Here is a 15,764-nt window from a genome sequence, read left to right as displayed (position 1 = left end):
TTATTCGTTTTCCCATTTTTAATCTTTTAAGTTGTACATAAATTAGATGAGCACCAAATTATCTCCCCTGCAAAGAACATTAATCCAAATATTGTAATTTTTCACACCATGTATTTCATAAAAAAGGGGGGAGGGGAAGAAGTTGACCTCACAATATTACCTGAATATTCTTGACAATTATTTTTTTCCCCAAATATCCAAAGTTCTAAAGGGAAGACGGCAAAGATTGATCTTTCAGTTGCATTCATGGATTAAATTTTATATTCCACTACCATTCACGACAATGCTCTTTAAAAACAAAAGATGGGGGAACCAGCCTATCCATCTATTGTTATAACTACTGACCTCTGCACGTAAAAATAACCAACTTTTTATGCAATGATAAGGGGGACATATCCATTGTTACTATGTATCCGATAATTACTTTTGTGCTCATTTAAGTAACTAAAGTGCAAGAAAAGCTATAAGTTGATTTACGCAAAACCTAACTTTCAAAAGATGGAATCACACGCGAGAAAAAATATTTCAACAGAATTATTACATTAGAGATACCAATTCGAGATGATTAACATGTTTTGTTTATTGATAAAATTGACAATGAAGAATTGCTGATATGCTAAAGACATCCTAATTCTGATCTAAAAGAAATCGTGAACTAATCAATATCTACATACTTTGTTACATCACGACCATTCATTGCTTGCAAGAAAATCACAGAGGGGACACATATACAGGTATATGTAATTAGTGATTAAATATTATATTGTTCAGTTATACTATTTTTAAGTCATTGCACTCTATAATTCTTAGAGAAAATCCTTAACTGGCCATTGATTGCAATCACAATTGTAATGTGTTTTTTTATTTATTTCTTATATGACACCGTCAACTGAGGACCGCAATGTGCTGCGCGCCCTCTATAATCAGGGGGAAATAACTCACAAAGCCTTGTGAAAAATGTATGCCAGTGAATTGATAATATCATTAATTAAATTGATGCGTGTTATTATTTTTTATGACCTCTGGCTTTGAAGTTTGTCATTTAGTTGGGGGCGGGTTTTTGTTTTTTGTTGTTGTTTTTGTTGTTGTTGTTGTTCATATTTCAATTTAAAAAATAATGATCATCAAAGTGTCAGTCCTATGATAAAAACTGTAAAATTGTGAAATAAAAGATTCAGGTTGTCTTTGGGAATTGTTTTGAAATAAAAACATATAGGAACCAACTCTTAAACTTTAGCAGGACCAAGAGGTGAACTGGATTTGTGTAGTATATTTAGTTAAACTTATGCACATCTGTGCCTTCTGGTAATATTGATATCAAACAAATCATTATTAGTAGACTGAAAATGGATTGTATCCCTTTTAAACGAAAAAAAGACAAAAATATCATGAGACAGAAATCTAGAGTTAAAATGGACAGTTTCGGAGTATTGCCAGTTTTTAAAAACTGCACATAAGTTGCAAAATCTTGTATCACAACGTAAAAGCGGAGTTATATATCAAATTTTGAAAAATATGTTTTACCTTTTATTTGAAGAAGCATAATAAATAACGCTTACCTATGTCATATAAAGGCTTCTGTTATGCGTTTTGAGTTTGTCCTTCATGGACTACTTGCCTTTTCCATCGTTCAAATCCAAGTAATTATGGAGACGAGTCAAGGTCAAGTAATTTTTAGGTTTACATTTAAAAAGCTTACAGAAAAATATAAACAATAAATGTCTTTCTTTGGTTTGTTCAACGGAATTTGAAGGTCGCAAACATTGCAGAAAAAAACCGCATATATCCCGTTTATCATTAAACCAAAGGAACGCATTTTATCATTTACATGTAGGTATAAGACGTAAATGACTATCTAATGAACATACATAGTTCATAAATTTTTTTTTTTTTTTTTTTTTTGCATTCAAAGTTCACGTTGTTTCATGAAATTTGATTACCTTAATCTTATCGTGGACAAAATATAGCATTTTTTAAATTCCTGATACTACATGTACTCGTAAAAAATAAAAATTTTGCTTATAATGAAATTCATCTGTAACTGAGTATGTTTCCCTAATTACAGATTCCACCAGTTTTCACAAAATAGTACATGTGTGCCTGAGAGGATGGCCTAGTAGTCTCTGATTTTAAATCTTGATTTGCAGGTCGAACTAGATTTTTTTTTATTTGCTGAAAAATGAGAAAATAAAATACCAAGAAAGGAAGGCAAATACCATTGAACATGGCGAGATCTATGGCTATATGAAGAATTGATAAATGATGAGCAAAGACGGTGGAACTCAAAACCACTTTGAAAATCGCATATATAAAGATAAGCTAGTGGTGGTACATGTACCATGTGATGGCAAATACAGGTAATTAATATCAATCAACAAACATGTTCAGAATCTAAAGTTAGTGGGCTGTAATACGATACGTTATAAAACAAGAAATGGTAAACATTACTAGATATAGTTTTCATGTCTAATAAAAATATTTTGGAAGTCTTGCAACACAAACTGCGGAAAATATTTACAAAACAGAACCATAATTTTCTTTTCATTACTGAAGAAAATTAAGAATTAGGTATATGTGCCATGCGATCCGGGGAAAATGATCCTCCTTCGTTGAAATAATGAAGTACAAAATATTCTAAAGACCTCATTTTCGGTAACATCCACCAATTTTACCTGAAAGTATGATAAGCGTGATGGGGAAAACCCCCCACTACAACCCCCATCCCCCATGAATATACCAATTTCCTACTCGCTGTACATTTGACAGCTAGACGGATTTTCAAAAACTTTTTTCTTCTTTTGTGTATACAATGAGATAGCAGTAAAAGGCACGGAGAAAACAGATGTAGTTGAAGAGAAATAATTTCTAAATGCAAAAAATTACACGTACCCGAAATTGAAAAAACAGCGATGAAAAAGATTAATTTTGTTAATCCCTCCATCCTGGATGAACTTGCACACACAACAACTATCTCTGCATTGTAACATTTGATTGATATCACCTATTTTAATTTTTTTACCACAAAAGAGAATTTATATCATGTTCTAAAATATTCATCGATTTTCGGTGGATTTCAGCATGAAACATTTACTTTTCTATACACGGCACGGCTTATTGTTTGTCATTGGTTGAAGTTTACGTGAGAAGCATTAAGGTGGGAGAACACGAGATACTGAATTGTCGCGTGGCTTCATTTATTATGCATGACAGGTAATTTCATTCTTTACCCAATACACATATCGGTTTTGCTTTCTCATATAATTCCTGTACTATCTAATCAAAAGCACCATGAACTGTTTCAAAACTTAGTTACCCATATCAGTTGGTTGATACTGTTCATTAAAGTTTTATAACTATATTCAATCGTTAGCTATGAAACGCAGCAGCGACGCATAGTTCAATATGATTCTTAATACTAAATTTTGCACCAAATTTCTTGAGACAAAATATGAATTTGCGTAGAGATAACATATTTGTCCGACATAATTTCCTCTACATACCAGCAGTCTAACCCCTTGCAACATGCGTGTTAGTCCTTCATGCTATATTTAAGAAATTAATTTTATTTTTGAAAATACAGGAGGACATGAACTGAGGCCCTTAACGTCGGCATACTTGATGAAGCTCGTTAGCGCTTCACGAAAAGAAGTATTGCAGGCACACCCTCATGTATTTTAAAAAGTGAAATTTATTTCATAAAAGTACGCAAAAGTATTTCTTATATTTACATTCTGCTTTCATTTCTGTCGGAAATCCCAGTCGTTAAAACATACTATATTTACCTGTTTTCACACCACATTAATATCATCTGCAATTTATAACACTTTTTTGAAGAAATGGTTATCATCACAATTTGTAGAGATATCAAAGGTAAAAACACTGCAATGTAAATGTATAGAAATGTTTGTCTAAATTACATGAACACAAAAACAAGAGTCGGTAGTGTTCGCGACACTTATACAAGTTTATCTAAGCAGAATTGTAAATGATTTGCAGTCATCGTTACATTGTTCTGCTTCAATAAACACACATTCCTTCGATCGTGTATAATTTAGATAATTTTCATAATTTATCTGTTTAGTAGAATTTTCGATAGAGTCAAAATGTCGAAATACAGTAGGGACTATTTTGACGTACATATTGCATTGTATTTTGACGATACAATTCTCTAGGGCCTCGGCGTCATATCCATTAAACATACATTTCATAATTTCGGAACAGAAAGAGAATTATTTGTTTACTAGAGTAGAATTTGTTAGATAGAATTCGGTAGAATCATTAGAATTTCAGATACAGTACAAAATGTCAAAATATAGTAGGAACTCTCCTGCCTTATTATAGTTTGAGGACACAGTTCTATAAAGGTGACGGCTTTATATCCAAAACAAATAATGCCAAAATTGAATTTCGTAAATTCTGGGTTACCATAGAACTGTCCAGAGTCCAGAAGTCAGTTCAGTTAATTTATTTCTCTAGGCTAATATATATATAAACAACAACACCCTACTTTCTTAAAGTAGAGACAAGGCCAGTAAAGAAATTTATAAAAGCACTGAAAAGGCCACGACACTGTTGGTTAGGCCAATTCAACTTAATTAGTAGATTATCATCCAGGGTCAGCAAAAAGTATGGGGCGGGTGCACAGGCACTTGTTTCTGTAAATGACTTATGACCTCTGTATACTAATAACAACACAAGGTACCCAGCTTCAAATGACACAGAATGTCACCCCCTGAGAATCTCGGCCTTTTGAGCTTCCAGGGAATATGCTATGTAAATGTATTTACTACCGTTGTATTGTACAATCATTCAACTTAAAAACCATGTATGACATGACTGCATTCGTTGCCTCTTATCGCCGAAAACTGCAACAAAACATGGATTTTCCGTTTTATACCACGAAGTGCTATGTACTGATACCGCACAGAATGAAAATTGTATATTCGTTGTGTTGAAAAATAAAGTCTCATTGTTTTATTATCACAATAAATTGATACGATGTTTATTACCAAAAAATCTTGAACATTTGCTTTGTTAACAAAATAAAAATTTTGAATATTGAAGACGCTGTACGCTATTTTTAGTTACTCAAAAAAACCAAAGCTGTTCGTACGTTTCGGGATTTTACATGTCATCAGAAGATAGAAGCTAAGACTTCCCGAGTGGAGATTTAAATATATTTTCGTGTCGGAATCATTTCTGATGAAGATAATAATGAAATTATGACTTACTGTAAATACAACTTCGTTAACTAGTATGAGAAATATTTCTGCCAATTGCATGTTTCATGCAGATCTATGGAAAGTCAGAGAAAATACAGATAAAAGATTATTGGGAAGTATGCAAAATAGAACAAGGAAAGTTTTATAGTGATGTGTTATTGACTTTGTGGTATGTATTGATGTGGCAAGTACCTGTAGTTACATTGAAGTTTTATGAAACCCACCATAAGTACCAAGAACGCTGCAGACACATATCAATGTTTTTCGAAGGCGACTAGCCAACCCTTAATATTAACTGTTATTTTCATGCATGCAAATGAAGATATATTGCGAGAATGGCCCCTCCACTATGTAGTAGTGAATGAGAAGATATTAATGCATGTAAGCTTGAAAGTTATGAATTGAAGCCCTGGAGCAAAGAATGACCTCCCCCCCCCTCCCAGCCTGAGGGGGAAAAATTGAGACAGCAATGACGAACACTATAACCCCCCCCCCCCCCTGCACACACTAATTAAGGTTCTGAAGGTCTTTATCATGACTATCATATTTTTATCATTGTCTGTCAGGAAATTTAAACAAGCCATGTGCAACTTCCAACTTCTCCGGCGAACCCCCTCCCCTGCATCCCTAATATAACGGATCTGTGCCGATATGGAAAAATTCACAGGCATCTGAAGTATGGACACCCCCCCCCTTTCTGATTTTTTGGGGCGGCGATTATTTCTCCGAAATGTGTGGATTCCCCGTCTATTCCATCCTAATTTCGATTTATGTAATCGTAAACACGCTTTTTTGTAAGCCTTAAATACCTTATACTGTTTATAATAAGTATATTCTATATTATACCAGTCCAGTAGAAGGCCAATCTCTAACGCTTGTGAAAAGCGTGAAACAACTACACCAATCGAAATTGGGTTGAGAGAGACAAGGAATCCACACATTTTGGAGGAATTGTCACCGCAAAAAAAATCAGAAGGGGGGGGGGGATTATAGTTATCAGGTGTCTGTGGAAAAATATGGGGGGATGGAGTCCCCTTTACTTTTTTGTAGCATTTCCTCCCTAATGTTAGTAACTAAATTATATAAAATAAGATCAATTGTGGTTAATGGTCACCATTAAAATCATCCTTTTGCCTGTTATTTTTAATTCATTTCTGATGCTCTATCTTTCTATAAATAACTAAAGAATTCCAAACCTAATTTTAGAAGAGCGTGCTAGCCAGTCAAAATCGACCACGTATTCTGTGCGGTATCAGTACATAGCACTTCGTGGTATAAAACGGAAAATCCATTTTTTGTTGCAGTTTTCGGCGATAAGAGGCAATGAATGCAGTCATGTCATACATGGTTTTTAAGTTGAATGATTGTACAATACAACGGTAGTAAATACATTAGCATCGCATATTCCCTGGAGGCTCAAAAGGCCGACATTCTCAGGGGGTGCCGTTCTGTGTCATTTGAAGCTGGGTACCTTGTGTTGTTATTAGTATACAGAGGTCATAAGTCATTTACAGAAACAAGTGCCTGTGCACTAATCCCAGGTTAAGCTTTACTTTAAGGCTTCTCACGTTCCTATACCGGAAATGTAAACAAGAAGTGTAAATACCGGAGTCGGACATGAAAATATTCCGGAAATCGCAAGTTTCGCAACAACAACAAAATAAATCGGGCGGCGGGCCAATTTTTTTTGGGGGGGGGGGGATGATAACCTATCAATTAAGTTGAATTGGCCTAATATAGCAAAGTATAAATAAAGTGGATAGCAAGGTATGAATAAATTGATATGCAAAGTGCATAACTACGTATAAATCGTCATTTCTGAAGTTTGGTCACCTTAACCTTTACACATACACCTTAACCTTTACACATGTTATTCAGTAGTGAAATATTTTGGTCATAATGTGCACATGTTTGTATGCTATTTTTATGACAGTATGTATTTTTATCGTTTCAGTCGCGTTCTTTCGTGATGGCGGGGAACTTGAAACAAAACGACACCAAGCAGAAAATATCCACTTTAGTTCTAATTTTTATTTGTTTCTTCCTTGTCGCTATAGTGATTGTATTGCTAATGATATTCATCTTATGAATATGATGTCTTACGATTGAAGAATAAACTTGATTATAAATGGGTGTGGTGACACTAAGGTTTGTGTAATCTCATTTTATTTCGTCGATAAATTATATCTTTCGAACAATAAATTATTGGGCTGAATAACTACGGATGCACATTCAGTCCACAGCAAGTGTTTGGTCCCATGTCTTAGTATAGCAGAAACATTCATTGTGAAGTTAATCATATTGTCATGCATCAGGGATTCGTGTAACATGTATACTGTTCGTTTATACACATACATGTACCTCATTAGTTTGCTGGCAGTATTTGACGGTCCCCTTCCGCATATTTTGTCCATGTGTTGACCATTTTGCCACACCATTTTTATGTCTAGTATTATGTATTTTAAAATGATAATTGATAATAATGATTACAGTATTTTTGCTTTGTTACTTTTTTTTTTTTTTTTTTTGGTTAGTAGTTTATTTCCCAGTTTCATGCTCTGCTGACTTTTTTTTGTTATTTCTAATAAAGTGATAAATGACGGGTACTCTCATTATGTTTAATTTTGCAATAATCCAGGCTCATGGAAGCCGGTGTAGAGGCAAATTTTGACTCCCATAGAATAATGACCGGGGGTCATTTTTCGACGTCGAAAAATGACCCCCTAGCCGTAGAAAAATTGGATAATTTTGTAGAAAGAAGACCCAGGGGTAATTATTTTGCGTGTCATACCTGAAAAATAATGACCCCCGTAGAAAAATGACCCCATCCCTTTCTTGGCAGATTTATTTATTTTAAAGGAGTTGATATGGGTTTTCAGGTCATTATTTACCCAGAGTTATCGTTCCTGCTGCTCCTCTTATCAAATTTATTCCATGTGTAAAAAAAATTTCACGCGCGGTTAATAAAATAAAAGTAAGAACTACTTCATTAAATTTGAGGAAAACCCACTGTAGGTTCTATGACCAATTACAACTGGAAAAACCCCGCATATTTCAGGGACGGATCCAGGGAATTTTCAAAAGGGGTTCTACCATAAATTCTAGTTTTCAAAAGGGGAGTTCCATTCTCAAAATGTGTTATTTTTACCTCATTAAGCAACATTTTGTAACGATAAGCAGAGGTACAACCTATAAAACCTCCACACCTCCCTCTGAATCTACCAATGTATTTATGCTATCTATTTACATGTATAGATCTTGTGTAATCAAACAAACACATAAAAAAGAGCTGCGTCTAAATACAATACTTCTTGTGTCACAGAGAGGCGTGAAATCTCCTTAAAACTGATGAATTGACATACATTTTTTGCAACTGAAGTCAATAGCTTATTTCATTTACGCATCATTATCGTTTTTTAAGAATTTTGAAAAATGAGTAAGTGTTGATAGAGGTAATATTTAAAACTCAAATTTTCGACGCAACCCGTGTCTTTAAATAACACACACCACGAAAAAACGTACAAATAATCTACATTGGTAACATGAATGATACACTGTTGTATGATACCCATATATATTGGATAGATAATATAATTACAATTAAATACAGAATAAATGGAATTTATCGTATAAGTACCATGTGACACACATATATATGGTGACGTCTCCATATATTGATTGATTGATTGTATCTTGCTTAACGTCTCACTCGAGAATTTTTCACTCATATGGAGATGTCACCAAAACTGGAGAAGGGCTTCAAATTTAGGACTATGTTCGGCGCTTACGGCCATTGAGCAGTGAGGGTTCTTTAGCGTGCCACACCTACTGTGACACGGGGCATCCGTTTTTGTAAGGTCATATCCGAGGACCCGTGGCATTCACACCTGATGCCGAGCGTTTGGCTATGGAACTGTCACTACCTGTTTTAACGACTTCGGTCTGCCGCGGCCGGGATTCGAACCCCGGCCTTCCGCATGCGGGGCGAAGGCTCTAATATATATATCCCCACCCCCACCCCCGGTTTTCCTTTTTGATTTCATGATTTCCCTTCAATCTAGAAATCAATCGTTGATGCATTTTATGTGCGTAATGATTCAACTGCAGATATCTTCAAATATTCAGGCCTTAGCGTTATGGTCAATTGTTTAATTATAATGTTCTTATTATGTGTCCCGAATACATTTGTATATTGGCACGCAAAAGAACGGTCCCCTCCATTTTCGGTAATATTTTTATTATTTCATTCAAATAAAAATGACTAAGAGGATGAATACCACTTTGTATTAATTTGCCCTCATTACGAGGAACCTCGCAATAAATACATCAAAAAATATTATTGGCAAAAACTGCCTGTTTTCAAATTTGTACAATTATTAAGTGTTCATAATGTACACGAACTTTTTAACTTAGGGACATATTTATGTCTTGCACATAAGTTGCGAAAAAACCTTGTTTAAAAGTTATTCTCCGTCGTTTGAATTTTTACACCGCCATGCTATGCCATTTTTATGTATTTATGTATACATATTGAAACTGATGTGATAAGACGTATGTCTTAAGTAAACATATCATTTAATCTCTACAAGAGATAGTAAAATTAATTTTGTTCAATTTTTGGAGAGAATTAAAATGAGTCCAAATGACTCATACAATTCATTTTCTACGAATACAATAATGATACCTTGTCGCCAATCTAAAACAATGGACAGGAAGACACCACGGACGGTAACTCAATTCAATTCAATTTATTCTCATATTGTACAAAACATAGAGAAGATATACATATACACAATGTTAAACAAAGAATTCAGTTGATGCAATGCATGAAAGACTGTACAGTTTATAATTTTTAACCTGGAAGGGTAACTCTCTTATGAATCTATTTATGAATTTGGAAAGATTATTCATAATAGATACCATTTTACATGAAATCAAGTTAAAGAATTTTATGACATTTGGTCTGTTTGTATATTTAGAAGGTGAATAAAATTTTCTACTATCACTAAGAGCTGAACAAGTCATGATATAATGAAACTCATCCCCAACCCCATTTTCACATAAATTACAAATTCTCTGGTTTCTGGGCACACCACTCCATCTGTCTGTCTCAATAGGTAATCTGTGATTACTTGTTCTAAATCTTGCTAATATAAGAATAATATTTCTTGGTACATTGACTTCTAGATAATTTCTCGACGTAAAAATATTATTTGTAAATAAATTATAAAGAACACCTTTTCCTGATGTATTACATTCAGAAACCCATTTCTGTTGAAATTGATCATTCAGAGTTTGTTTAATAACACTAATCAGCCATTTTCCATTTTCTATAGATTGTAAAATCCAGATATAATTTAAACCACATTCTTGTAAAATTTTCTGTCTATATTTAACCCATTTAAAATCAACATCAACATTGTCTGTTGTTGCGTTATATAATTCAAATTTGTACAAAATACTAGACATCTGTGTGTCTTTACCATTAAACAATTTTACCCAGAATATAACCATAACAGATCGAGTAAAAACGAGTGAAAACGCGGACAAAATAATTGGTTTTATAAAAACAATGAATTAAAATTAAACTTCAAAACAACTGAAATAGCAATATTTCTATAGTTACAAATGCGGATCTCTCCAATTTTCCATCTCATGAACAAACCGTTAGAATCCCACAAACACTTACGTTGTGGCATTTAAAAAAATATCTAAAAGATAATGTCTCACGTTTCAATTAATTGACAAACAGTGATTTTGCTCCCTCCAATTAATCAGGATAATGATGCCATGGGTGATTAAATGTACAATATTGATTATTGGTAAGGCTGCTAATTGTATTTCAGACATGATTCATCGAAATTTTGATAAATATAAACTTTAAAACCCTTAAATGGTGTACACGGATGTGTACTTATCAATACAGGCAAACCATATATATATACACTGTATATATATATATATATATATATATATATATAATCAGAATTTAATGACACATTCCATAAAAAACAATCATTTACTGCTAGCGTCATAAAGGACTCATAACAAAGACGTTACTAAACAATTTTTGTATACATATTTGAACTGCCTGATGAACCATGTAGACATGGAGAAAGCGCTAGCAGTAAATGATTGTTTTTTATGGAATGTGTCATTCTGATTTTCAATATTTATTTACAACTGTGCCGAATCAACTTCTAATATAAAGAGAGAGAGAGAGAGAGAGAGAGAGAGAGAGAGAGGGGGGGGGGGAAATAATAAACACTCCTTTTTACAACTTTCACAAATAATCCTTTCTTATAAAAAACACTAAGGCTTCCACTGGAGAACATAGAATTGAATACCCTGATGATATTGTGGCTTGTGATAAAGGCTCCTCTGATAGTGTTCGTTTGTCACATCTCCACTCATCTTCACAACCTTTGCACGAGATCCACTCTGGTATCGGGTGCATGCTTAGTGAGACAGATCCAGTATTTGGAAAGGCACCCTTTATATGACAGAGGAGGTTGTGTGGATGTGTTTCCTGATATCAGAATATGTTATACTACAGATTAGCAATAGAATTTACCAGCTCTATCTACGTGTATAAATAGATACAAGGTCAAGATGGAAATCGTATAAATTACTAAAATGATCCAACGACAGGAACAATGAAAATTGCCAGGTAGAGTCTTATTTGCTCTACTCAAGTTAAATTCATAATTATATTCAAATGCAGTAACCTTTTTCTTGTACTTGTAGTTGTAAACAGGTCCAGTCCAAAGACTATTTCTACCTCCGTAGCTAAAGGGACTGATTCACGATTTTACCCAAAATTTTGTTTTTCACTTTTAATGATCAAAATCTACTGTCTAATGTGTTTGAAAGATTTCACATGAAAATTAAGGTTATACATCATCACAGAAGCTCATTTTAAAGAGTTTATTATTTGTTTTGTAAACAAAGATTGCGATATGTTATTGTTTACGGAATTTTAAAAAGAAATGGATATCGATCTAAGTATTATTATATCTTTCATTTTTCAAGCATTTTTGAGGTGAAAAGTGTCATCTAAAAGTTAAAATTTGTGACTATGCAAAATTAAGATGCATTATATTACAAAATCAATATTTCACTTGTTTGTTTGTTTACATAAAAAGACTCGAGTCTTTGTTTACGTAACACATATTTAAGGCTAAAATATTGCTTTCATTCATGCATTCAGAAGGTCAAAATTTTGGCTGTCAACATTAAATGAGTTATATTTCTAATGTTTAACATCAAAAATGAAAATTATTTTTATCAAAAATCGTGAACCAGTTAATAGCTACCTTGGTATTTAAACCTACTTAAAGTAGCTACATATGTACATGTACTTCTACCTACTTTTACCTGTTTTTAAAAATATAAATATATAATAATTAAGGCGCATCTTTTAAACAGGTCAGTCGTTTTATGTATCATGTTGTGCATATGCACGGCAAAATTCGGAGTGTAGGCCTAATTTACTTTACGATGGTGGAGAATATAGAGGAAATGCATGAAAAATTGCCCCAAAAAACCATTAATGTAAAAGTGCATGATGGTAAACTTTAACAGATTTGTAAGACATTCTAGACTTCTTATCGCGTAGCTTTGATCCTAAGCTCCTAGAAAATGGAACTGGGTGTAGTTATTGATGCAAATTTGAAAGGTTAGAAAGTGATAATATGTTGTCCAATATTTTTGTGGTACATGTATTCATCGTCAGTGTAAGTGAGTCAAGAAATTTGGTACAAATAAAGGAAAAAGTAGGTAAAAATAGCTACCTGGAGTATGTTTAAATACCTAGGTAGCTCTAAGTAGCTACGTATGTAGAAATAGTCTTTGGACTGGACCTGGTACTAAGCTTTCTTCCTTGTAAGTACACTAGTTAGTTATTAGTATCTAGCTTTTCTCACTTTATAATTAGTTTGTTTAAGTACCCAATTACTAGTTACTAACTTTACCGATCTTATTCACAACTACAGCTTACTCCGGATATATTGCAATTCAGGGGACCAATCTTTTTTCCTTCAATATAACCGAAAATCAAAATAAGCGAAATCAGAAATGTCGACCTTATCGGGGGCTTCATTTGGCATCTCTATCCCGATTACGAAAGCAGAAACACGAATTTATTACGTTATAATACATAATTCACAACATTTGAATAATATTGAAGATATTAATTCACTGAAGATTTTTATATTAAAAAGAAATATGCGAGTTTTGTTAACTGTTGTTTCTTATTGAGCTGACCAAGAATGAATATTTTCAATTTCCTGTGTCTACAAAAACTTCGTCATCGACTTTAGGTAGCGTCTGTCCATAATTATGTGGGTTTTTTTTTAATTTACAAATACAATTTCGAGGTTGATTGTACGTCACATTTTCATCCGCAATTTCGTTTTTGCTCTCGTCTCCGATACATGTATTTCCCTTGCAGTATGTTTCTACTATAATATCGGAAGTAAGTTCTTCCCTGGAAACGATCGCCGTGAAAACATTCAACTCACGGCAAGTGTGGCCGGTTGACAGGGGATGCTTACTTCTCCTAGGCACCTGCTCCCACCTTTGGTGTGTCCATGGGTCCGTATTTGCCCAACTAATACCTATTTTGTATATAGGAGTTGTGGGATTGATCACTGTTCATTATCTTCACCTTTCATTTAACTATCGAGCTTGTATCTCTGCTGGTAGACCGTCTGTCTCCGAGGATACTTGTCGCTCGAAATATGTTCCTTCATGAATATACAGAATAACGAAACAATACTGGCTTACACGTCGCCTAGTATAAAAAGGTGTCACTCTGTGGAGTATATAAGGGACACGGGCACCTACAGACCGGTTGGTGTCCCTCAGATTATCCTTCGAGATATCAAAGATTTGTCTTATGTACAATCGTCAAATAATCAACTTTGGTACAGAAACCAAAATTCTTATACCCAAATTAAAGACTGTTATGTTCCTTTAAGAGATATTTTTTATGATTCCTTTTCAGATCCCATGTGCTCTATCTCAAAATGTTCTGTAAAAGATGTAAAACTTGTGATATACTGATCACTAAAAATTCATTTAGTAGTAGTCTGTACCAAAACTTTTGATAATTTGACTAGTAAATCTTCTAACGTTGTCTACGCTATTGAGTGTAACTTGTGTGGCTTAATTTATGTGGGAGAAAATAAGGGTTCACTTAATAAAAGAATATCGGGGCACATATTTCAAATAAATAATGGTGGTAACCAACTTCTTTACAAGCATTTTAATGCACCGGACCACTCCATCTTGTCCATGAGGGTAAGGATTTTTTTTTTGGGGGGGGGGGATTACCATCACACAAACAATCCAACATTAAGTACCCCTTTTCGTAGACAACGAGAAAATCACTGGATCAGGACCCTAGGCACTGCATTTCCATATGGATGCAATGGTAATGTATATGGTGTGGGAAATTTGACGAGTCCACAAGGAAATAACGTGAATGTAAAACTTATACGGTACCAATTTTGATGCACCAGATGCGCATTTCGACAAGTAATGTCTCTTCAGCGATGCTCAAGCCGAAGTGATGGAAATTCGAAATAACGATAAACATGTGATGGGACTCTTTCCCAGTACTCAAAGACGGAAACACAGCCATGGACATCGTTCATATAAAAGACCAAGTATAAATGATGTCACGTTTGATTCACTTTTACCTTACGTCAATAGACAATTAGGTCCACATCATATTCATACTAAACTTTACTCTGTTCTATTGAGAGTTTTACATACGTTATTTGAAGAAGCCACAGCTAGTCAATACTTGGATTTTTCAACACCTGAATATAGACTGAACTCTTTGATTATGGATGTTGCCAATCACAGGCTCTTTAAACCAGAACGGGACATGGATGATATTCCTTCCAAATCATGCCGCCAGTTCCTTGAGCTCAAATTTACAAACAAATGAATAGATGCAGTCAACATAAGCAACATTCTTCGTCATAAAAGGGTTCAGTCGGGTATTCCAACTTATTTCAAGTTCAAGTCTACACCAAGTATTTCCTACAACTATACTTCTACTATTGCATTCAAACTTTTCAATTACAAACAAGCTTAGCAATGCCTAGATATAGACCATCTTATATATAATCCGTCAACGTGTTCTTGTTCTTCATCTTCTGTCAACTATAGTCCAGCTGGACATGTCATTACTGGTGATGTTGATATAGTTGAAAATGAGGACCTCAAATCACTTATTCTAAAAGGTCCTAAATACGGAGAACCTCGGTCTTTCAATTGGCGACAGAACTTCATCTCTATTATGAATTCTGTCGAAGATTATGCCAGACGATGGACTAAATATGAAAAAGAAGAACTTGATACATTGTCAGAATGGGTTAAAAGCATAAGAGGAATATTAAAATCCCGCATCAGACATATTAAAACAAAAGTACGTACCCTCTATCCTTCTGTGTTTAGTAAACCAGAAGTGATAAAAGAATTAGATAGGTTACATGAGGAATATGTTTTGGTTCCAGCCGACAAAGCTTG

General features: G+C 34.1%; 1 protein-coding gene across 1 annotated transcript in view; it reads right to left on the bottom strand.

The window, feature by feature from the left end:
- Positions 1 to 3,003, bottom strand: part of LOC125670612 (uncharacterized) — a 47,079-nt gene extending 44,076 nt beyond the window's left edge. Inside the window, exon 1 of the mRNA XM_048905857.2 lies at positions 2,890 to 3,003. Coding sequence (XP_048761814.2) covers positions 2,890 to 2,941 — 52 coding nt within the window. The 5' untranslated portion in view covers positions 2,942 to 3,003. The remainder of the gene's footprint in view (positions 1 to 2,889) is intronic.
- Between the last annotated feature and the right edge of the window lie 12,761 nt (positions 3,004 to 15,764).

Source organism: Ostrea edulis, chromosome 4 (genome assembly GCF_947568905.1).
Source record: "Ostrea edulis chromosome 4, xbOstEdul1.1, whole genome shotgun sequence".
NCBI classification, from domain to species: domain Eukaryota; kingdom Metazoa; phylum Mollusca; class Bivalvia; order Ostreida; family Ostreidae; genus Ostrea; species Ostrea edulis.
Note: the sequence above shows the minus strand (reverse complement) of the source record. Positions and strands in the feature narration are given on the sequence as shown.